Source organism: Danio aesculapii, chromosome 19, assembly GCF_903798145.1.
Source record: "Danio aesculapii chromosome 19, fDanAes4.1, whole genome shotgun sequence".
Lineage (NCBI taxonomy): Eukaryota > Metazoa > Chordata > Actinopteri > Cypriniformes > Danionidae > Danio > Danio aesculapii.
The window spans coordinates 11,564,512-11,590,498 of record NC_079453.1 but is presented as its reverse complement, the minus strand read 5'-3'; the positions used below and the strand labels follow the sequence as shown (position 1 = coordinate 11,590,498).

The 25,987-nt window shown below is 36.4% G+C and overlaps 1 protein-coding gene across 4 annotated transcripts in view; it reads right to left on the bottom strand.

Moving 5' to 3' along the window:
- fam131ba (family with sequence similarity 131 member Ba) overlaps nucleotides 1–25,987 on the bottom strand; it is a 65,574-nt gene that overhangs the window by 18,467 nt on the left and 21,120 nt on the right. The window contains exons 2-4 of one of the 4 annotated variants that reach the window (XM_056480498.1): nucleotides 23,783–23,820; nucleotides 11,985–12,020; nucleotides 174–276 (exon numbers count right to left, since the gene is read on the bottom strand). In XM_056480498.1, the coding sequence (XP_056336473.1) occupies nucleotides 174–276; nucleotides 11,985–12,020; nucleotides 23,783–23,820 (177 nt within the window). The remainder of the gene's footprint in view (nucleotides 1–173; nucleotides 277–11,984; nucleotides 12,021–23,782; nucleotides 23,821–25,987) is intronic. The other 3 variants (XM_056480501.1, XM_056480500.1, XM_056480502.1) reach the window with 3 other exon arrangements.

Here is a 25,987-nt window from a genome sequence, read left to right as displayed (position 1 = left end):
GATTTCATCAATGGCTAATGAGGCCATTGACATGCACTAATTAATGGAGGAGGCAGGTGGTGAAACTGGAAGGGGAGGGGGACCCACAGGGGCGGCCATGTTGGCTCCAATCGCCCTCTCCTCCTCTGGAGCCAACATGGGGTCGGTTACCAGCTACCAGGACAGACACACACCTGACACACCTGTCAGAGAGGACTTAGCCAGAGCTCCAATCCCATAAGCGTTGGAGTTCCGCTTCAGACGGGGCAAAATGGAGGTGGTGTCCTCCATGGACAGCTGTAGAAAGACAGAAAGATGAAGTGAGGGTTAAAGAAGCAGCCAAAGTTTGGGAAGTGGGAGTAAAAATCAATTATAGCAATAAGGAAAGAAAATGACTAGCACATGGACTCATTTGGCTCATTACTTTCATTATACACCAGCAACAGCAAAGATAAAGACACAGGCTCAATAAATAATGACATTTTCTATTGTAGTTGACAATAAACAGCCATTCCACCAAGGAATATGGTTATTAGCCCAACTGTAGTCTGTTTCCATTATTATTAGCACATTATCAATAGCTCAATGAAAAAAAATATGTAATTTACTCACTCTTATATATTGGCGAGTCAAATTTAACGAAAGTGAGTGAGAATTGAAGCCGTCAAGGTTCAAAATGAACCATCACTCTGGGGTGCATTTCCGAAAACCATCGTTAGCCAACTAAGGTCGCAAGTAGGCATGGGCCGGTATTCTGAGGATATGATAACCTTGGATAAAAATATCACGGTTTCACAATATTGTGATTACTACTCTAAAATTATAATTAGTGCAGTGACTTCAGAACCCAACATCAGGCTGACGTCAATGTCCAAAAACCAAAATTTTGACCAAAAAGCCAAAAAAAACTCATTTTGACGTCTAATGAGGTTACAGCTTGACGTTGTGTAAACATTACCACTATGACATATTTTAGACGTTGGATTTTGGTTGCCATACCTGACGAATTAATGTCAGTATCTGACGTCAATATGACGTTGGTTTAAAATGTTGGCTCGACGTTGGATTTTGGTCATTTTCCAACACAACCTAAAATCAATCGAATATTAATGTCATTTGACGTCGTTATTGGATGTCAAATTAACATTGTACTTAAGATGCTGGCTAGACATTGAATTTTGGTCACCTGATGTACATCTGACCTACATCTAACCTATTATTAATGTCTATTATTAATGATGTTGTGTGCCTGCTGGGATGTCAGGCTAAATAATTCAAATAAATCATTCAATCAATCATTCAGCTGTCTTCATTTGTTTCAAAACCACAGGATTCTGTACAATTTCAAACGGACTCTTTGGAGATTTGGAGATCTTTTCTGCTGGTACTGATACAGTTGTCCTAAAAAACGGGGGAAAAAAAACATAAATAAAAATCTTACACATACCTTAAATGTGGATTTTGGAGGTTTTAAAACCTTGACTTTACCAAACCGCGGTATACCTTGAAACCGATTATCATCCCATGTCTAGTCGCAAGTTCCGTCGTTACAATTGAATCCGTCGTGAATTGATTTAGTGTTTCCCAAATCCATCGTTCCAATAAACATTCACAAAAATGCGTCGCAAACTTGTACACTTGTAACTACACCAGTTAAGCATAATTACTGGCTGTGTTCTATTCCCAGTTATCTTCCCTTTACCCTATTCATTTAGAACATTCCAACATTTAAACTCGGAATGATTTAAAGAAAAAACATTAAGGTCATCTCTCTTAGGTGTAATTTGCTTTCAAAGTATTTTTACACTTTAGTTTTAGCGATCTTCATATTGACAATTGTGCTCCCTTTGTAGTGCACTTTGAAAACATTTATGACCTTTTAAACGCAGACGTGGCTCATGACAAAAGGTGACCTATTGTTTAAAAGCGGAATTTAGCCAACGTTACGTCTCCAAAGCTTGTGAAAACAAAACGATATAGCATACATTAATGGTTTTAATTTAAAGTAGGTTATTTATTAGGAAACGTGTCTGTAGACTACTGCACTGAAAAAAATTATTCAAAGATGATACCTTGGATTTACTAAATGTTTTTACGTTAAGTGGTTGTAAACAATTTATTTGTGTTGAATTTAAACAAACAAATTAAGTTGAATATTGCTCAATTTAATTTGTTTGTTTAAATTCAACACAAATAAATTGTTTGCAACAGTTTTGCATGCAACACTTTTTTCAGTGTGTATATGACATGGGCCTGTTGGTTAGAACATTTCTGCTGTGGTTTGCATGCATCACAGTTGTAAAAGTAGACTTTTCAAAAAATAAAAATGGTAAATAAATAAACAATATCCTACTTAATAATAATAATGATAATAATATGATAATCATAATAATAAAATATTAATAGTAATAATAATAACAATAATAAAAGGGACTAAGCTTAAAAGAAAGAAATGATGAATTATTATTATTATTATTATTATTATTATTATTATTATTATTACTTAATAAATAGCCTACTGCAAATTACAACCATAAACAATTTATATGATTTATATATGAGATTAGAGTGTTAGCTGTAGTTTTATGTTTTAGCATAGAATATAACATGTAAAAAAAATCTGCGGATTTATGCGAAATGATTTTGGTTGTATCGTAACTAAAAACTTAATATATTAAATAAAAAAATATACATTTTTAATCTTTATTTAATGTTTATAATGCAAATCCTATTAGAATTATTTATTTGGTAAACAAAGCAAGTCTCATATAATATATCTACCATATATTTACTAAAAGGCAGAGATTATTACTTTACAAACTGTATTGTAAATCATATGAACATTTTCATTTTAGTCAGTTATATTCATTCATTCATTTTCTCATCGGCTTAGTCCCTCCACCAATCCGGGGTCGCCACAGCGGAATGAACCACCAACTTTTCCAGCACATGTTTTATGCCCTTTTATGCCCTTCTAGCTGCAACCCATCTCTGGGAAACATCTATTTACACTCACACACACTCATACACTACGGACAATTTAGCCTTTCCAATTCACCTGTACCGCATGTCTTTGGACTGTGAGGGAAACCGGAGCACCCGAAGGAAACCCACGCGAACACAGAGAGAACATGCAAACTCCACACAGAAATAGCAACTGACCCAGCCGAGGCTCGAACCAGCGACCTTCTTGCTGTGAGGCAACAGCATTACATACTGCATCACTGTCAGTAATATTACTGAAATTAATTTAAAAACTGAATAAATATTCATTTACACACAATTAAATAAATAGACTCAATGATGGGCTGAAAATCTGCGGAAATCTGCAGTGCTCGATTCTAAGACATACAGATCTGGAATTTTTATGTATTATTTGAGTTGAAATAAAGCAAAAATATTGGTTATAAACAAATGACAAAAATATGTCATATTTAAAACAATACATAAGTAGTAGATGCAAAAAAAAATGACTCTTTGCAAAAGAAAATGAGACATGTTTTCTTGGCAAAATTAACAAAAATCCTACTGTGGTAATGCAAATTTCTGAGTTTGCCTACAAAATGATGTCATCTCTGCAGCTCTCTATTCAGCTAATGCACATTTACATTATTTATTTTAAAATGGCTTCAAATGTGGCTCATCCAATCCGATTATAGAGCTTTCTAATAATTATCCATGACCGCATTTTTATTGCCCAAAATAGTGGAACAGTACAGCCGGTAAAGTTTGAATTGATCCACTTCAAAATTCATCTCTGAAGGTGGCATTAACTGTCCGTTTTTCCTTTTAGGATGAGAGCAGATGTCAGTATCTCTGTGTCAACCACACCGTGTTATCATCTCTCACATCCAGTGCCACCTACAAGTCTCAAAAACAGGCCAAATCCCAGATAACATGACGTGGCCTATCAAAGACAGCTGGCGGACAGCTCAAAGCCCCAGAGAAATCTGCCGCTGACGAAACACTGTGGACTCACAGCAGAGTTTGTGATCTATAATATTGCAAAACTCTCTAGCAAAGCCACATTTCAACCGACATAGCATTATAGCAGTTACCTTTAAATAAAACCATTGAACATTTGTACAAAAAAAAACTGTGGTTGAATTAGCTCAGAGAGAAATATGGAGACTAGGTATGTTAAAATTGATTGACTGATGCTTGTATTATGCCTTTTGTGGGGGGATATAATTTTTAATGCAGTGTAATAATGTTGTTTTTGAATATATACGGTTCTCAAAGATTCAAAGTGCACATCAAATTAAGTAAATGTCTCCTAAAGGAAAGAATCGATCCTGGATGGACGAAATAAGTGGCACTTTCGCTTCAGTAACTGATTTGCATAGATCCCTAAAACATTTGCATAATGGTAGCCTAAGTTCTTCATTGGCCAGGTAATTTTGTTAGTAAAGTTGGTTCTAGTATATCTCCAGTACATGCTTTTAGATTGAGAAGCATCAAAGTCCCTTTAAGACAAGTCATTTTACTCTGCGGCCATCTTTGAAACGCCTCTCGGGCAGTATGCTCAGGCATTCTGTCTGAATGGGGAAACATCAAATTCTTCGAAACTGCTAGCCAATCTTACGATTACATTACATATTTAAAATCAACAATAAGTTTTGTTTCTAAACATCTGAATCAAACAAAAACAGCATATTTTCAGGTTGCCCGAGCTAATGCGCATGCATACTCGAAAAGAACGAGATCACGACACTTGTTCTTTATTCACTTATTTATCACCTTATTTATTGACGTTCTACACATTATCATTCTCTGAATAATGATCGTCTGATAGTGCTGCTCTTCCAAAGTAATTCACAACTTGGTCTTGATGGCGAATCTCCTCCAAAACTGAAAGCAATTCTTTGTTTACAAGTTTGTAAGCGTTTGAGTAGTTGCTGCTGTCATGTGACGTGCGTTTGAAAGAACGGACTGTAACTCGCGTTCGTTTCATACACATTTCGAAACTAAAAATTACGAACTTCATTTCATACACATCACAGTAAAAAAAAAATTTTTTTTAAGTTAATTTAAATGTATAGATTTCAAGCTTTATGTGGATTTATTTCTTATGTGTGTGAAGCAAGTATTCGCTGAGATTTCAGTGTGGTTGCTGACCACCAAACTGTTGTAAAATCGCACATCTGGCCCCCAGGAGTAACGTCAGTCTATAGCGATTGATGATTGGCTCATGTACTAATAAGCGAAGCTTCAATTGCCATATTGACCGTTACACTTTTTCCCATTTAAAACTACACGAGTGACATGTCTTGTGTATTCAATAGTCTTTGGTAGAATTTACTCCAGAGTAAACGCTAGTGTAGCAGTGTCGTAGTGTCGTAGTGTAGTTCCAGCCTGATCTCACAAGGAAACTTAACCGTTTTATGTTTTGTCAGTTTAGTGGCTAATTTGTATGAATGTACAATTTTAAAAAGGAGGCGTGGCACCCAATCCCGCTCCTAAATCCAACCGTCATTTGGGGATCAGCAAATCGTACTAAATTGTACGAATGACATCATACGAATTCATTTAAATTAGCCACTAAATTAAAGTTACGAATCTGCCAAAGACTGTGTTTGTAGCTACTAGATAAACTATGCAAAATCACATTCAAAATAGAAATCGATTTAATCAGACTGTAATTAAAATGACTTCACAGTGAATTACAGCTACAGTCCAATCAGAATTATTAAACGCCTTTTGATTTTATTTTATTTTTTTAATATTTCCCAAATGATGTTTAACAGAGCAAGGAAATTTTCACAGTATGACTGATAATATTTTTTCTTCTGGAGAAAGTCTTACTTGTTTTATTTCGGTTAGAATAAAAGCATTTTTACACCCATTTTAACGTCAAAATTATTAGCCCCTTTAAGCTATTTTTTTTCTTTCGATAGTCCACAGAACAAACCATAGTTATACAATGACTTGCCTAATTACACTAACCTGCCTAGTTAACCTAATTAAGCCTTTAAATGTCGCTTTAAGCTGTATAGAAGTGTCTTGAAAAATATCTAGTAAAATATTTTTTACTGTCATCATGGCAAAGATAAAAATAAATCAGTTATTAGAAATGAGTTATTAAAACTATTATGTTTAGAAATTTGTTGAAAAAAAACTTCTCTCCATTAAACAGAAATTGGGGGAAAAAATAAACCGAGGGGGGGCTAATACTTCTGATTGCAAATGTATGAGTAGTAAAAGCTGCATGTGAAAATTCCACATTTAAAAACAAGGTTTTATTCCAAACTTCAAACTTACACCATAACTTCAGTTGAGTGTTTGAAATAAATCCTTCTGTGAGATTATTCTGTAGGCATGTTATGTTTAGTTTCATTGAATCAATGAAAGCAGTTCATTTTTTGTTGTTGTTGTTGATTATAATCGAATGCTATGGGGATTTCCTGGGTTTCTTCTTTGTGTGTATTTGGTGTATTGGTGAGGAGATTTACTACTGATCACAGAGCCATTCTTCCCTGACAAGATGTGAACAACAATCGCAACTTTGCGCAGTCGCGTTTGTGATTTCACTTCAATTGCCCAGCCATAAACAACATACTTTGACCATGCCTTAGTTGGTATGTGCTGTTGATTTCATGTTGAGAATAAGCATTCATTTTTCAGACAACATATTCTGTAGCACCACTTGTGCCCTTAAACCTTTTGTCATTATTAATAAAGCTACAAAATTGATTTCTTATATTACATATGCATTCTGTTGACTGAATTAAGTCACTGCAAACTCAACAAAAATCTGGGGGTTTTAACTATGACTAAACGTATTTGCATTCATGAGCTTAAAAGAAATGCGTGTGACTACCCAGCAGGCACTGGACGTCAACATAATGTCAGATTAAAGTTGTACCCGAACGTCATGGGATTTTGTTTGCAAATGAAAATCAGGTTGATGCCAGAACCCAACGTCATCCCGACATCAATGTGCAACGTCGGACAGATGTTGTATTTTGGTTACTTTCCAACACAACCTAAATATCAACGTCTAATGATGGTACAGCTTGACGTTGTATGGACGTTACCAATATGACGTCTATTAGATGTTGGATTTTGATTGCCATACCTGATGCATAAATGTCAGTATTTGACGTCAATATGACATTGGCTTAAGATGTTGGCTTAATGTTGGACTTTAGTCACTTTCAAACACAACATAAAATCAACTAAATATCAACGTCTAATGATGGTACAGCTTGAATTTGTGTGGACGTTACTAATATGAGGTCTTTCAAATGTTGGATTTTGGTTGCCAAACCTGATGAATTAATGTAAGTATTTGACAGCAATATGACATTGGTTTAGGATGTTGGCTGAACCTTGGATTTTGGTCACTTTCCAACACAACCTAAAATCAACCAAATATCAACGTATAATGATGTTACAGCTTGACGTTGTGTGGATGTTACCAATATAACGTCTATCAGATGTTGGATTTTAGTTGCTATACCTCACAAGTAAAGGTCAGTATTTGACGTCAATATGACATTGGTTTAGGATGTTGGCTCTGTGTTGGATTTTGATCACTTTCCAACACAACCTAAAATCAACTAAATATCAACAATTTATGATGTTACAGCTTGACGTTGTGTGGATGTTACTAATATGACGTCTATCGGAGGTTGGATTTTGGTTGCCATACCAGATGAATTAATGTCAGTATTTGACATCAATATGACGTTGGTTTAAGATGTTGGCTTGACGTTTAATTTTGGTCACAGTGACAGTTGGGTAGGGGCATACCTGTATTTACCCGCTAATCTTAAATTTCTATAGTATTTTTGCTAATTTCCAACCCTAACTGAGATTCACTAGTTAATAGTCACTATACAAATTAAAAGGCTATAACCTCACATAACGTGCCATGAAATGTAATGTAAAAACTCACCACTGACAAACGTCCAGCTCAAGTTGCATATATGACTGAGGTTTAAGTTAATCAGCTAGTTCAATTTTTTTGTTATTGGATTGCCATGGTAGATTTCGATGGGAAAATCAATGTAAATTACAATCAATTTCCACTACACCATCCATGCTGCAATCACCAGATTACAGCACATCACTTATTTAACATTGTACAACCCAACAGGCATCAGTTCAGCATGTTTAATTATCCAAAAACAAGCTGTCACAGATGCCAACAGAGACTGACTGATCTGACAAAACCAGACGAGGTGTCCGTTCATGTCCACATCTGTGGATGCAGCATGAATTAGCCTACAGTTTGTACAGTCTCTGAGAACGGGGTATATGCACACAGACTTTAAAGGGCACCTATTTTACCCCTTTTTCAATATTTGTGTCTCCAGAATGTGTCTGTAAAGTTTCCGCTCAAAACGCCCATCAGTTTATTTATTATATACTTTAAAATATTGGAATTTTCTGCTCTGAACACAATGTAGCTGTTTTTGTGTTGCCCACGTGCCTGTCAGAGTGTGCCTCAATCTAGACTTTGGCAGCGTCAGATAAACTGCACAGTGACAGACACAAAGGAAGAAGATCCCACGGAACATTTGTGAGAAATACTACAGTAACAACTTTCCCAATGATTATTTGATGTATTTGTTGTGGAGTAATTCAAGCCTTACTGCAATGATGAGTCACATACAATGCCGTTACACAAGTTCACGCACATAAACAGACACACAGAGCGGACACACACACACACAGTGCGCGCACGTTTAACTTTGCATTGTTTTTGCACGGTAAATATGACAGGATACACGTTAATATCCACTGCTGTATGGATATGTGTTATGTGAATGTACCACAAACCGGGATTGGAGCATCTTCTTTCATAATTGTAGTGACATGAGGTAATAAAGGCTGAGGTAATAAAGTAAAGACAGTAAAATGGCTGATTCATTATAAACATGCCCTGTTTTAAAAACGTTTTAAACTTGAGAAACTCATTCTGGATCACATCTGATGATGATTGATGATCACAGAGAGCTGAACAGATCTTTTAACCCCAGTTTCTTTGCGCACATCTTGTTGATATGATCATATGCATTACTACAGAGATATATGCTAATACGCGGAAGTCAATCAATTCGTTGGGTGGGGAAACCACACTCCTACGTCACGTTGCAGTGGGCCTCAAAATCGAAGGGATTTGGATCCTATTTAACATCAGGAAACTTAAAATTTTACTTAAAAGAGACTTATTGTCTTTATATCACCCCAATACAACTGTGGACACACTATACCTACACATTCTGTCCAAAAAGCTTAAAAAAGATGATTTTCATGATAGGTACCCTTTAAATTTTCAGTCAGCCAGCCTCAACGCTTCCGGTAAACTGTCTTGCTATTACAAAATTGCCACGTTTAATATCGGATTTCTTTAAAATCAGCAATCTTCACTGCCTGATAGATATACGATATAAAGTGGGTATCTGACCAGACAAAAAGCACTGCATTAAATTTCATTTCCCCCCTCCATGTCTTTAAAATACGAACATTTATTTCCCCTCAGGATTTTCAATAGAGTTTTTGCACTAGCAAGACGGTGCTAGTGTTTACACAGTCTTTCTTCAGATTTTACACTTGAAAAACTAAAAGAATGCTTAAGTCTAATTAACTGAATGTATTTTAATTACATTACAACATTGATGATGTAAAAGGAATCTTATGAAATTAAAAACAGTCACATTAGACTTTCACCGGAAGTTTATCTTTGGCTGAAAAACACTAGCTGTCCATATAGCCCATTGAGGAAACCTCTGCAGCTAGATTCTATAGGTTGTTTTCAATCACATGGTTCTGGTGATGCGCGAAATTCAGATGGAGGGCAGCAAGTAAAAAAAATTAATGAGAGACAAGTCTGTATTTTTGCGAATTGTACCACATTTTTAAAGGAGATATAATTAGAAAATAAGCACGTATGTTAAGCATGATCCTTATATCATGAAGAGGGTCGAGTTTTCTACTAAACTAAAATATATTTGTCATCGAGGCGGTAGATACTGTATAAGCTATTACGTTACATGGGAAGATACTATAGTAAATACTATAGTGTTTGGAAGCATACTATAGATGTTTACTTGAATTAATTACTGTTGTAGTAATTATATTGTTGCTGAGGTCCAACACAACTGTAGTAATAAGTGAAGTTTAGTTATGAACTAATTTCGAGAGGATCACATTATCCAATTCTCAATGCACCAATCAGACGACTCCTAAGCTACTACAAATACTCTGGGTTACGTACCACTGCTATCTTTGTTTTGAAGAATCCCCCCATCCACCCCTACTCCTCCTCCTTCCTAGATGGGTGACACGGTGGCCCAGTGCTTAGCACTGTTGCCTCACAGCAAGAATGTCTCTGGTTCTAGGCTTTACCAAACCAGCAGACATTTCTGTGCGGAGTTTGCATTTTCTCCCCGTGCTCACGTGGGTTTCCCCCGGGTTCCCCGGTTTCCTCCCACCGTCCAAAAAACATGCAACATAAGTTAATTGACTAATCCAAACTGGCACTATAGACATGCTCCTAGTAAATGGTTATCTCTCAAGAGCAATCACTGGCTGTTCATTGGTTATTACAGCGGGGGAATTCTCGAGATCTACCTGAGCTCAAACTCCCCTCTCGCCTTGCAACGGGAGGGAGCCCCGGGCTCGAGGATCTTATGAGCTCAGGGCTCTCTTCCGGGACAGCATGCCAAACAAGCTTATAATTAATCATCAGCTAAGTGTGAACTCTTGAAACAAATGATTCAATAGGCTTCAGTTTTCTACACTATAAACACAATGCACTACAGTTTACACTAATGTAACACAGCATTTATTAAAGTTTATTAGTTTACTATGTTACAGTATTTGGTAGCATTCATTAACAAAGAGTTGTACACATTATACACTTTATTATGTGATTCAAAAACATGTTTATTACAAATTACTATAGTTTTTTCAGTTTTTTATAGACCTCCAGACGAAGTAACAGATGAAAGCAGACAAAAGCGTGGACGCATTATTTATGTATTTATTTTTTTAAGGGGAAAAAAGTGCACCACAATAGTAACCGTCTAGTTTACTCGCAAAGGTTGCATTTCATTTTTTGTTCTGTTGATGAACTTACCATCAACAAACATTCACCACTGCTGCGCATCTCAATGTTCACATTACGGTTGTTTATTCTGCCGAAACGCCAGTAAAGACTTTTATTGTAAAACAAGAAGGAGATTTCATATCGGCGATTACATGGCAGGGTACATTATTTATATTCTCCTGGATTTTGTATAAGTGTGTTGGTGTTTATTACATGCCGCCTTTTCTTCCGTTTTTCAGCCAGTTTCTTGAACTTTCTCCTTTTATGAGCAAAAACTTTTGGAGTTCTATAAAAGCTGTTCGGCATTTCTAATTTTGGCCAATTTAAACAATTATAAACAACATAAAACGGAAACATTTTGATGTTCTGATAGCGATTCCTGTGAAGAAGAACCACTTCTTTCCCTCCATCTGATATCTGCACGTCATCAATGACGTCATGTGAAAACAACCTATAATGAGCATTTCATCGGCTAATAACTAACCAATCAGAGCAGAGAGGACTTTCAGAAAGGAACGACTTACAAACACTGGATATTAGTACACAAAAGAAGCATAAAATCATATTGTGGGACATAACTAAAGCAAAGTTCTGAAGCTGTATAATTAGTTAACACTTTATTTTTATGGTTCATTTGAATATTAGTAGACTGTCTGCTTAATATCTGTTGATACTGCTGCTAAACAGACATTTAACTGTCTATAAGAAACTTAGCAAGTACATGTCAACTTTCACTAACCCCAACCCTAACCTAACAATCTACTTATAATCTAATAAGAATTAGTTAGCATGTAGATGCAATGTAAATTAAATTCAACAAACGGACCATCAAAATAACTATTTTGATGGTCCGTTTGTTGAATTTAAATTATATAACTACAACAAATGATGACAGAAGTGAAAGAAAACATGTGAGAGAAGGTCAAAAGGTCAACACCAGACTTACATTGATTCCTTCCCAGGAAAACTCGGCACGTCCCTGCTAGAAGCAGATTAACGTTTGAGGAATAGATGAGGGGGGAAGATACAGCGAAAGAGAAGAAATGCATGATTTCAGTTAACAGGAAACAGCAGAGGGTGAAACATCAAGCCAAGTACAGAACACTCGATCTGGAAGAACAACAGATACACTGAAAGCAGAAGCAGGAGGCGAGACACTGCGCATCTGTTATGAACTGTTGTACAAACCAAGACATAGCTGTGTGCGCGCCCTAGCTAATTCGCTAATATGGTGTCAAATATTCATGAATGAAGTACCACCTAGTGTATCCGTGTTGATGTCTGCCTTAGAAGTCTTTACACTGGATGAGGAGGACGACAACAAGAGGAGATGGAGGCGACTTTGATGCGTAGCACTGGAGTAAGTAATCCTAGCCAACCCAAACATACTCACAGCGCGCGATCGATGGCATTCACACCGCACAGACAAACACTGGAGCCGGTACACGCAGCAGCAGCCGCTCATTGTTCATTAAGAGAGAAATCGATATAAAAGGTCAAATGGAGGGCAGTGTCAGAAAGGCGTTGGCGTGGGGCAAATGTCTGCCCCTTGGAAACTCTGAACAGACTACTGACACGGTTGGCGGATCAGGGGTCGATCGATTGCTTTCCCACCATCTTAGCCTTTACAGACGCTTCAGTTACATAAACCATGGAGCTTGGTCCTAAAAATACTTTGTTGAGGCTGGCTTGCAATTACGGAAACCACCTACAATTTTTCTGTGGGGGAGCGAAAGCAGCTAGGTGCAAATTAACAACATCAAATTAGCTTTCTTCTCCACCTAATGATGTATAATTAGTATTTTTTGCCTCACACTTCGAGGGGTACTGAGTAAAGATTTGTTTTGTTTTTTTGAAGATCAATTTAATAGAACGCTCCATTTTTATTTACATTTTTTTTTGGAAATTATTTTACAAGTCACCTAGGGTTTAGTCTAAGCCTCAGATGTCACGCCAAGCATCTTTGGCTAAAAGTCTGATGCATATGGCACACTTCTCTGGAAACATTTTAGCAGACCCTCTGTTGTCCTCGTGTTGGTTTAAATATACAGAATTTCTGGGAGTTGAGTGTGCAGCAATCTTAATTGTGCTCATTATTAAACGTATAACTTTCGGAGCCAGTCAGTAATTTACTGCCTCAACACCCGTCTGTTATTGTGAGGAGAACTTTGTGACGATAAGCACTTATCAATTTGAATTGAATTATTAAATGTATGCAATGCTCACTGCATAAAAGCGTGACGTCGACATAAAGATAAGAGGTCGGCACCATCGGTTAAGTGCGCTGACATATAGCACCATGATGCTCATGGTGACCCCAGTTCGATTCCCGGCTCGAGGTTTTATGCCTACCCTTCCCATCTCTCTGCTCCCAATACTTTCCTGTCAGTCCTCCACTTTCCTATCCCAATAAAAAGGTTTAAAAAGATAAAGATAAGAGAACCTGTAACTAGGGATGTAACGATTCACTGTGAGCCGGTTGAAAATTGGTTCAAATCGGTAGAAATGTTGAATGAATCACGATACATTTTTTGAACAGAGGGGGCGCTGTGTTTACAGGCGCAAACTCACTTTACCGGCACATCAGCGGTGAGCAAGAGGTGGAGCGGCAGACTAAAGACGGCCATGAGGTGTCAGACAAAACACAAAGGCTGTGTCTGAAATCACACACTTCCATACTATATAGTACGCTAAAAACAGAATGCGAACTGAGTAGTATGTTTGAATTCATAGAATTTGAATAACAGTATACGAGAAGCACCTGGATGGCCTACAACTTCCATTGAGATTCTGAAGTGAACATCCGATGCAGGCTATGTTATCCAATGATGCACCACAAAAGAATTTATGAATGGGAGTGAATCGACACAACTGACGTGGGTAGTCATGTGATCATGACAAAATGGCAGATGTTGTACGTCTGAATTCCATTCATACTACTCACATTCATACTGTATAGAATGTACTTTTCTAACAGTCGAGTAGTACATTTAAACTCAGTACCCACTGAGTAGTAGGCGATTTCGGATGCAGCCAATCTGTGTGCAAATACTGCAAAAAGACGTTTGCTTACACAGAACAGAACAACAAATCTGATGCAGCACAGTGAAAAACAAATGTCACAGACGTCTATACGCTTGTTAAGTGTCACACGAAACAGCTTCCAGATCCAAGCGCTCTATCAAACTGTATGGGGAGACTCATTAAATTGTAATAATAAACGTTTACAAAGCGATGTAATACTTTCGAAAAATCACAAACTCTATATATATATATATATATATATATATATATATATATATATATATATATATATATATACTTTCCTGATATATATATAAATATATATCCCAGTGGTGTAGTCCTAAAAAAAAGGTGGTGTACTATTACACCCAACCCAAATTTTAAGTGAAAGGTGAAAGACACGACAAAAGCCAATGTTTCTTTGATTCATTCGTTCATTCGATATATATATATATTTAACATCAGCTACCTGTAACTATTAACTTCCACAAAAGGAAAAACAAATACTATGTCAATGTTGTCAATGTAAGTTAATAATATATATATATATATATATATATATATATATATATATATATATATATATATATATATAATTTTTTTAAAGTAAGAATTTAAAATAGTACACTTAAAAATGTTTGACTAATATGGTAGGGTTATGAACTAAACTATAAGTGTTCCACTGTATTGTATAGACAGGCATAGCCATTTGAGTTCTGAATGAGCCAAATAGGCTTAACATACGTGTTTACTGTAGTACAAGTCACTTTCTATATTCAATAAATTTTTTCCATTAAATAAATAAAACTACTACTTTTTAAATTCAAAATGGCATAAATATAAACATATAAAAATGTACAGGCTATTTTACATATTCAGTATCATAATATAAGTCATAATAGGAAAAAAAATTATACGATACAACAATTAATGTTTCACTCTGATGTCACTGATATGCAGTTAAAATGAGTACATTCACTGAGTGGTTCTATCACTGTTTAATGCAGTGCATGTATGCTATAGTTAATGTCACAAGCACTGTAATGTGTTTTATAATCATAGTTAATTTTGAAGTAAACCTAGCGAAATGTTCATTAAGATTTGCATTTTTGCTGGAGGAAACAGCTGTGATGATGAGGGGAGCGCTGAGGAAACAGTAGATGGGGAAATCAGATTGCTCCTCCATGACCCATTGAGGTACAAGTGATACAAGTGTTTCTGTAGTAAATAACCTCTGCACAGCTGTGGTTTGCTGATTAAATGAAAAAAGCGGCGGAAGTATGCCGTCGTTTTCATATCAAAATTAAAGGACACTGAGGCAATCATTTAGTAGTGTACAGTTCATAAGCAAATTTTTTCAGGGGGCTGAATAGAAATATAGGAGTGCTTAAGCAACGCCAATGCTGTTTTATAAGATTACCTGAACGTTTCAGAGAGACATCATTCAGTTGACTTGTGGTCTTCGAAAAACTCCCGAAATTTTCTCACAGCTGCTGCGGTTGTCAGGAGACGTGAAATGGCGCAAATTAAATAAAAATGCACCAATTGCAACAGGTTAAGATGCAAGTTAAAAAACATTTGGTAGACAGTTAAAGGGGACACGAATACAGGTAAATTAGGGAAGAGTAATCAGCTAAATAAGTGAGCTAGTATATCGAGGGTATACGCCATTATTGATCCTCAGAAGACGTAATACCCAAACAGCTCATGGAAAAAAGTAAGCATACAGAGTATACATGCGTATAGCAAGGACTACACCACTGATTTATATCCATGCCTAATATCCGATGGCCAGAAAGGGATAAATGTTTTATAAACTGTAAAAATTTTGGTATTTGTGATGCAGCAAGCCCAGAGACTGTTGTGTACATCATTATTTTATTGCAAATTTACTTTAATGTGTGATATGGCTAAAAAGTGGTCGTAAACGAATATTTTCTCAATTCAAATGAGTAGCGGCTTGGACCTGGAAACCATATTCCATACGTCATCAATACATCACTACTTAACAAGCAGATAAGCAAAAAGCTATTAATAGTCCAAACCATGCAGACCGGAGGATTGGCATCTCCGCTTGCTCTGACGAGTGCTAACGTTACGCAGTTCAGTGTTTTCATAGTGAAAATATAAAGATGTTTTTCAGACTGAAAGAGAAAGTTGTTCTGTTACAGATCCAGGTATTAGTTTGTTCCTTTTCCCCTCACTTTTTCAATTTAGTTTATGCAACTTTTAGTAATTTGGTTATTAAATCATATATTATATATTACAATCAGTATGTTATGACAGTGGCCAATTCCCAAGAGAACAGGGATCTATTGACCATCTGTGTACACACTGCTCTCTGGTTCAGGAAAGGCTTTCCTCTCTACACCAGCCATCACAGTCCCCAGTGAAAGAGTTTTTTCATCAGCAGGGGACATTGTAAATGTGCAAAGATCTCAGCTGATACCAGAAAACATAGATATTCTGATAATTTGTTTAAAAAATATGTCAAGCACAGCCACAGTTTTTGTTTGTTTGTTTGTTTTAAAGAGCCTTCTTTAATTTGCACTGTTCATTTTTGAAACTCATTTTAAATGTGTAATTTAGCTGCACAGTCAATGTTTTAGATTGTTTATAGTAAAGTGTCTTCTTTAGTTTAAATTATTCACTTTTTTATTTGGATTTTGTTTTAAAATTGATATATAGTTATTACAGGAAAGTGGAAAATTGTGCAGCATTTAAGAAAAAATAAAGGGCTTTTGTTCACCTTAATTTTGTCACAAATAATTTTGTTAAAAATTTGTGATAAAATTGTGTATTGTGAGATTAGTATCGTGAATTGGATCGTATCGTGAGTCAGGTGAATCGTTACATCCCTAACTGTAAGAGTTTTTAATTTTTTTATTTTGTGGATGCAAATACAACCTTTTATTTATAGAACTGAAAAAATGATCTGATCTTTATCTAGAAAGGGCTTACCAAAATAATGAATGAATCTCAGAACAAAGCCTACATACATGTCCTATTGATTTCCTATATGTTTTGCTGACAGATCATTTAGAATATTGATGTGTCGTTGTTGTAAACTTTTAAAGGCATTTGTGCATGAATGATGTGCGGCTGTTATTCTGAGGACATTTTCACACCCACAAACATGGCACGGCACAAAATGAAACGTGATTGGTATCCGCTTGTTAAGTGTGACCTCACGCAAAGCGGCTTCCGGGTCCAAGCGCTCTATCAAACTGTATGTGGAGAGTCAACAAATGATTATAAAAAACGTTTACAAAGTGATGTAATACTTTCGAAAATCACGATCGCATTATACAGTTGAAGTCAGAATTATTAGCCCCTCTTTGAAAATTTTTTTTCTTTTCTAAATATTTCTGAAATGATGTTTAACAGAGTAAGGAAATATTCACAGTATGTCTGATAATATTTTTTCTTCTACAGAAAGGCTTATTTGTTTTATTTCGGCAAGAATAAAAGCAGTTTTCAATTTTTTAAAAACCATTTTAAGGACAATATTATTAGCTCCTTTAAGCTATTTTTTCTCGATAGTCCACAGAACAAACCATCATTATACAATAAATTGCCTAATTACCCTAAACTGCCTAGTTAACCTAATTAACCTAGTTAAGCCTTTAAATGTCACTTTAAGCTGTATAGAAGTGTCTTGAAAATATCTAGTAAAATATTATTTACTGTCATCATGGCAAAGATAAAATAAATCAGTTATTAGAAATGAGTTAATAAAACTATTATGTTTAGAAATAAAAAAAAAAAATCTTCTTTCCATTAAACAGAAATTGGGGGAAAACAGGGGGGCTAATAATTTTGACTTCAACTGTATACATCAATGCCTAATATCCGACGACCAGAAAGTGATAAATTTTTTTATAAATTGTTAAAATGTCTAAGATGCAGCAAGTCCAGAGATCGATGTGTACACCATTATTTCATATAAAATTCACTTTAATGTCATGAATAAAAAGTCATAAACGAATATTTTCTCAAATAAAATGAGTAGCAGCTTGGACCAGGAAAAAGTATTTCATACGTCACTGATGCGTCACAACTTCACAAGCGTATAACTTGTGAGTCATATAACACAGTGGGCGGTCCTTAATCATTCAAACATCCAAAGTTCCCAGAACTTCAGCCATCAGTCTGATGTCACACGAGACTACGAGTCTCCAAGGGTTAAACAGTTTTTGTAACCATTCAACCGATCTCAGGGTCTGATGAGAGCACTTTTAGCTTAGCTTAGCACAATTTATTAAATTGGATTAGACCATTAGCATCTCACTCAAAAATATAAAAATGTGAAGTTTTGATAATTTTCTTATTTAAAACTTCACTATTCTGTATATACTTCGAGTACTAAGACATACAAAATGGAAAGTTGCAGTGGAATGAACCACCAACTATTCTAGCATATGTTTTACACAGTCGCGACCCAGTATTGGAAAACACCCATACACTCTCAAACACACACACACACACTCATACACAATGGCCAATTTTGTTTTACCCAATTCACTTACACTGCACGTCTTTGGACTTTGGGGGAAAACCAGAGCACCTGGAGGAAACCCACACCAACACAGTAAACATGCAAACTCCACACAGAAACGCCAACTGGCCCAGCGACCTTCTTGCTGTGAGACGACAGTGCTAACCACTGAGCCACCATGCCACCCCAGACCCAACATTTCACTTTATAGGACCTCAAAGTATTGGCAGATGCTACAAGTATTAATTTTGTTTTGCCTGTAGGGTTTTGGTATGTTGATGTTGTTGTTTGTTTGTTTTGACTGTTAAAATGCCGGCTGCCACTTACAAGGTCCACAGTTGCAGCTGACGACCATCTTTAATATTGTGCTAAAGAAAAACCATCACCTACATCTCAGAAAGCCTAAAGGTAAGTAAATTAATAAACAAATTGTGTGACATGCTTTAGATGCATGTGTTTTTAAATAATATACATTTGATGAAAGCTATTTCACAATGCAAAATAAAAATGTAATCACAAAACTCATAGAAAAAAATTATCTAATATACTGAAGAATAGTTTTAAAAATCGTGGCACGGTGGCTTAGTGGTTACGCCTCACAGCAAGAAGGTCGCTGCTTCAAGTCCCAGCTAGGCCAGTTGGTGTTTCTGTGTGGGGTTTGCATGTTCTTCCCGTGTTGGAGTGGGTTTCCTCCAGATGCTCCGGTTTCCCCCACAGTCCAAAGACATGCGCTTTAGGTGAATTGGATGAACTAAATTGGCCATAGTGTATGAGTGTGTGTTTAAATAAGAGTGTATGGGTGTTTCCCAGTACTGGGTTGCGGTTGGAGAAACATCAGCTGCATAAAACATACGCTGGAATAGTTGGTGGTTCATTCCACTGTGGTGACCTCTGAAAAATCAGAGACTAAGCTGAAGGATAATGAATGAATAAATGAATATTATTGCTTGTAAAAAAAAAAAGAAAAATCTTTCTCCATGTAAAATTTCTGTTCTTCACTCAAAAACTCTTTTTAAATATGCTCTAACTCTAATAAAAGTGCGCCTGAGGTGGTGAAAGTAGACATTTAGCTGTAGCTGCAGTATCAGATAACAATATTGTAAATAATAAACCACAATCTTATATTTTCATATCAGATGACATCTCTCAGATGGCACAACGTTAGCTGTTAGCTAAATGTTGTGTACTTTTTTTAGCTGCATTTGCGCGCGGGTAAAAATGACATTTTATGACATTCTTATCTGTTATTATTATCATTTTAGTAACACACCAGTGCTTTTTTCAATGTAACTAACATGTGTATACAACAGCACAGCCAATAGCTATGTTTCCATCCAAAGATGTGAATTAAACTTGTGCACAAAACAGGAATTTTGTATAAAACATTTCAGAATAAAGCATGTTTCCATGCAATTCAGTCAAAGACAACAAAATCATCATTATCTGATAAAATACCAAAAGAAAAATGGAATTTGTTATGGTAGAAGAAGCCACTGAGGGTCTTTTTTCTTATATAATAAATGATTTGTGCCATGATACGCAATAAACTTGTGGTTGTTTTTGGAGACACAAGACCACTCTGGTTTCTTTCTCAAGACAGTTCTTGTAATAATACTGAACCACTTTGATGATCGACTTTGGATGAGGGATTTTAGAATGACCAAAACAACATTTCAGATGTTTTGCATTGTGGTCGGTCTACTAATTTTTCCATTAATGTCATCCCACTGTGCATTGTTCTGTGCTGTGTTTTTGTTATGACATGATCTGTTAAAACATAATCACAAGACTTTTTTTTAAGGTCACTTATTTTACCCCCTTTACAAGATGTAAGATAAGCTTTTGGTGCCTCCAGAATGTGTATGTAAAGTTTCAGCTCAAAATACCCATCAAATAATTTATTATAACCTCCAGAATTTGCCCATTTTGGTGTCTGGATACAATTTTTGTAGCCTGTGGCTTTAAATACAAATGAGCTGCTTTTCCCCACCCACCGCTTCCACGTGCATGTCTGCTTCTCATGCGTTACGTCAGATAAACAGCACAGTAACAGAGACAGACTTTGATGAACTGAAAAACAGCTTATTATTCTAAAATACCAAGTCAGTTTATTTGATGTATTTGTGGTGGAGTTTATTCAAGCCTTTCTGAAATGATGAGTCTCACACAAATGCTGTTTGCAGTACACACGCACACACATATTAGCGTTTACTGACACCATGCGACCGTTGTGATTAGCAGTTAAGAATTACATCACGATTTTACTGTCTTTGAGCTCTGTTTTAACAATCTAGGCACAAAGTTTAAAGCACAGGACGCAAAAGCATTTAGGGCATGTCCAAGTCCACTTTCGCTGTTTTAGGGACGGAAAAATAAGGTTTGTGCCACGGTGCATGGTCTAACAGGGTTGTGCTTATTCTCTTCATGAGTTATGGGTGTGTTTTGAGCATAACGTGCATTAACGAGCTGCAGTTGAAGGCTACGCAGAGAGTGAGTCAAGTGACATTAAGCGAGTGGATATGTTTGGATATGTTTGTAGAAAAGGCCTATCGTGCAATGCACTGATATCGTTAATAGGGATGCAATGATTAGCCGATTTCACTATTCGCGCTTAAATTCATTATGATTAATTAATCGTTAAGGCCATGGTTCTGTTGCACAGAACAAAACTGCTTCACCTAAACAAAGTTATGCCATCTGTGTGCTAGTTTAAAGTTCCGAGCTTATACCGAAGCTAATATGCACGCACATTGGATTCACTATAGCAGCAGGCTGTTCACATATAGCGTCTTTTCCGCTTGCAAGTTCATTATTTTCAGTGGAGATGTGCGCATATTGGGAGTGGTGCGCGCACGGCTCGCCAGCAGACCTCCAGGCGCACACAGTAGAAATGATCTCACGCTGTAGCGGTGAGAGTTGTGTGTGCCTTTCAGTGCAGCATAAACAAAAGATACGTTTGACGAATTATTACAAATGATTAAAATGATTATGATTATGATAAAATGAATAAAATGATTATGAATGTATGAATGCAGAAAATAAAAACAATTCATTTAAATTCTCAGCTAATAAATAGCTTAAATTAACATTAGACAAATACTATTTTTTATTTATTCTTATTTTTATTTTTATTTATTTATTTATTCATTGTTCTGTCATTTATTTTCATTGTAAAATTAACACTCATGTTTAAAGTCCAAAGAGTGAAATGGAGTATTGTTTGTTTTTAATTAACATTTTGTGCTGTATTTGGTTACTGAGCAGCAATAAACAACACTTTAAAATATAAGCCGTTTTCTTTTGATTTTCTAAACTAGTATTTTTTTTAATTTAATAAATGCATAATAATTGTGATAACCATGAAACCATGATTATTCTTCAGACTATAATCATACAACCAAAATCTATAATCGTTGCATCCCTACTTGTTACGCAGTTTAAAACAAAACATATGAATGTGTTTGAATGTAGAAGAAGCCTACTTGAGCAATACACTGCTTTTGTTGTGCTTCGAAATACAACATTTGAATATGTTTGTAAAAAAAAGCCACATTGTACAATGCCGTGATTTTATGTAGTTTCAAATACAACATATTAACGTTTTAATGTAGAAAAAGCCAACATGGGTGTCTTAAGGAGCGAAAATACAACAAATGGGCTCTTATATTGATGTTGTGTCATCACTTATATTGCAAGTCATATCTCTCCGGCCCCTCATTTGGGATGCTTTTTATGAACCGTCCCCATGACAAACTAATTGAATAGCCCTGGTGTAAGCATTTAAACCCACATAGGCGCAAGTAACACACTCTGCGCTGGACTTTACACCTGCTTTCAGCTGGTCAATTGCGCAGTCTATTTTAGTTTGTTTGTTTGTTAACAATACTCCTTAACAAACCTCCTTTTTAAATCAGCACACCCATGAGTCCACAAAGTGGCGCAAATGAATTTGCTATTTAAACATTGGGCCGCAAGACGGGAAAATTAGGGTTGCGCTGGTGTGAAAATAGCAACACATCGCGCCAAATGCATCTTGCGCCTTATATGATAGGGCCCTTTATTACAAACATGCTCTAACATGTTTTAAAAACGCTTTAAACTTATAAAACTTACAAAAATCACAGAGAGTTGTAACAAATATTTTAATCCTAGTTTATTTGCAAAGAAATGTTCTGTGGACATGTGTATACATGTAATTATGGCAACTTGGCACCAGACTGTCAATCAATTCAGTGGGTGGGGAATCCGCACGTTGAGGTGGGCCTCAAAATCACTGCGATTTGGGTCCTATTTTAATGTCAATAGACTAAAAAAAAGACTTGTTGGATTTATATCACTCCAATATGACAGTGGACACACTATACATACACACAGTTCTGTCCAAACAGCTAATAAAAGTTGATTTTCATCAAAGGTGCCCTTTAAATTTATTCAGTAAATGTGTTTCCATCACAGGTTTTGCAGTTTTTCTTATCGGATAAAGTTTTTATCCCAGTTTTTTATGAAGATTTTCAAAATTTGCACACATCTTGCTGGTTCCAATAAGTATTTTTTATGCAATATTCCAAAATGCACATAAAAATAGGTGGATGGAAGCATAGCTACTGAGATGACATCACCTCCTGCCTCAACTTCTTAACTCTGCATTGAGATATACAGCGTGCCATTTGATTTGGATAGATGCCAGGATCCAAATCACTACATTTTGAGCCAAACTCATCCGGTGACGAGTAAAGCAACAAGCCAGGGGCGGCTGTCCTTGAGCAGGACATGAACACTAACGGCAAACAGAGAAGATGGATGAGGTTATGTCTTCCCAGGGGACGAACCCGTTATACAGCAATACTGTAACGGTAATTGTCAGGCTCTTGGGTCCAGCTCCTGTGGCCTTGGTGAGAAATCTAATCTAGAGGCTTTTCAAATACACATCATGCTTTCGTTTCTGACTTCCAGCGCTAACAGGGTGCTGAGATATGCGCGTGGCGCACAGGGGGGTCTGCGTGTGCGCTAAAGACTTCATTAAAGTGCCATGAGGCTGAGGCACAAATGTCAGCGCTTGGTAGGTATAATAGCATCGGACAGAAATGCAGACGTCGCACAAGTATCATCTCAGCGAAGGACGTCATTTAGATGTGATCCTTAAAGCTTAAGCTCACAACATGGGACACGAGGTTTGGTGCAAAGCAAATCTTAAATATGCAAAGCGTTGTAGTTTTACTTACCTGCTCCCCATCTTTCCGAACGGGAACTGCATCCGCCGCTGCAGGGAAAAGAGAGAGAGAGAGAGATAAGGGAATAGGCATGTAGCTTATGCAACCTTTACCGAATAAGCTAAGTCAAACTGACAGCTCCTCGCTACATTTTCTGCTGACATTCACACAAAGACCTAAAATTAGATTAATTATCCATCCTAAAACCGCCAGCACTCTGTGGGGAAGAAGATTTGTTGCGTCACACTTTTAGATCGCATCCTTCCTACAAAGTGATAAAAACATTTAGTGATTGCACAGCGTGATGCAATTATGCAAATATCCGGCATTGTATTTCAAGAAAAGGATTTCAAATGTAGGATTAACCTCAAATGAGCGCATGTCCTCTCCGCAATGAGGAATATCTTTAATATTAAAATCACTGGGTTCATAAATATGCTTATTTCCTCTGTTTTGCACTTACGCATCATTTTGATTATGAAATATATGTTGACGGTGCGTGTTTACAATGAGTCATTGGAAATGACAAATTAGAAGTGACATGTGACCTGGTTTGTGCTAATATTTTGAATGTTGTGCCTGAAAACAGTCAAACTGTAACATTAGAGACAGCATGAATGTATAATGTTGTCGCATAATGGCAGTGTTTTAGAAAAACAAAGCCATAAATGGAGCTCAAAATCAACACAGTGGAAAAGGCCAAACATCTGCAGATGTTCCGACTGGTTTTAAGAAATTCACACTTGCCATCTTTTCGAGAGTGACCTTTTTTTTCATTTTTAATAATAATAATAATGCATTTTATTTAAAGGCGCCTTTCATGACACTCAAGGTCACCGTACAGAACAGCTAGAACAAACAGTTCAAATAAAAACACAATAAAATCAATAAAATACAATACAAACTTTTTTAAAAATGCAGTCGGGTTAAAGAGAATAAGCTGTTCTAAACAGAAGTGTTTTGAGTTTGGATTTAAATTGTGAAAGAGAGTCTAAATTACGGAGATCAGGAGGAAGTAAATTCCAAAGCTGGGGAGCAGAGTGGCTGAAGGCTCTTTTCCCCATGGTGACAAGGCGGACAGAGGGAACAGTGAGGTGAATGGAAGAAGAAGACCTGAGTGTTCGAGAAGGTGTGGCGATATGAACAAGATCAGCAAGGTATGGAGGAGCGAGATTGTGGATGGCTTTAAAAGTGGGAAGAAGTATTTTATAATTAATTCTGAAAAAGATGGGAAGCCAGTGAAGGTGCTGTAGAATGGGTGTGATGCGACAGATAGAGGGTTTTTTTGTGATAATACGGGCTGCAGCATTTTGTAAGTTGTAATTTAGTTTTAAGTTTTTTTAGGGAGGCCAAACAAAAGGGAATAACAATAATCTAAACGGGATGTGACTAAATGAACAAGAATGAACAGCTGGTGTGAGGGAAGGACGTAAACGATTTATATTTCGAAGGTGGAAATAGGCGGACCGGGTGACATTATTAACATGTGCAGTGAATGAAAGGGTGCTGTCGAAGATGACCCCCAGACTCTTAACCTGAAGGGAGGGGGTGATGACAGAATCATCTGTGGGAATGGAAAAAGCTACGTGATTTATTTTTGTTGGGTAAGTTACTTTAAAAAAGTAATCGATTACAAATGAGTGATTGCTACTAGAGAAAATTGTAATCTGATTACATTACTAATTACCTAATGTAAAAAATAAACAGATTAGTAATTACTTTACTTTGAAGTTACTTTAAAAACGCATAAAAATACCTAAAAAATACAAAATAAACTGCAGCTCTTTCAGTGATTTAACATTCACTAAGAAACATTACAATGGGTTGATCAAAGCAGCATGACATATTCAAAAGACTTAAAGAGTTCACCCAAAACTTAGAATTCTCTCATCTTTCACTTGTTCTAAGGTTGTTTGTCTTTATGTTTTTGAACACAAAAGAAGACATTAAGAAAACTGTATCCCTGTAACCACTGACATCCATAGTTTGCAAAAGCACTGCGGTGTTTGGGTGTTCTGTGTTTGTCTGAAAAGTATGAAGCTGAACGGTCAGTTCTTGTCACGTGACTCGCAGTCTTCAACTGAGTGGGCAAGTTAAATACGAGCATGCTCAATATACGCTCCCAAGATGGGAGACACGCACCTCGATTGGAATTAACAAACTTGCACGCAAAAGACGTGATATGTGAACAGCCCCATAAGCAGCTACACTTCATCT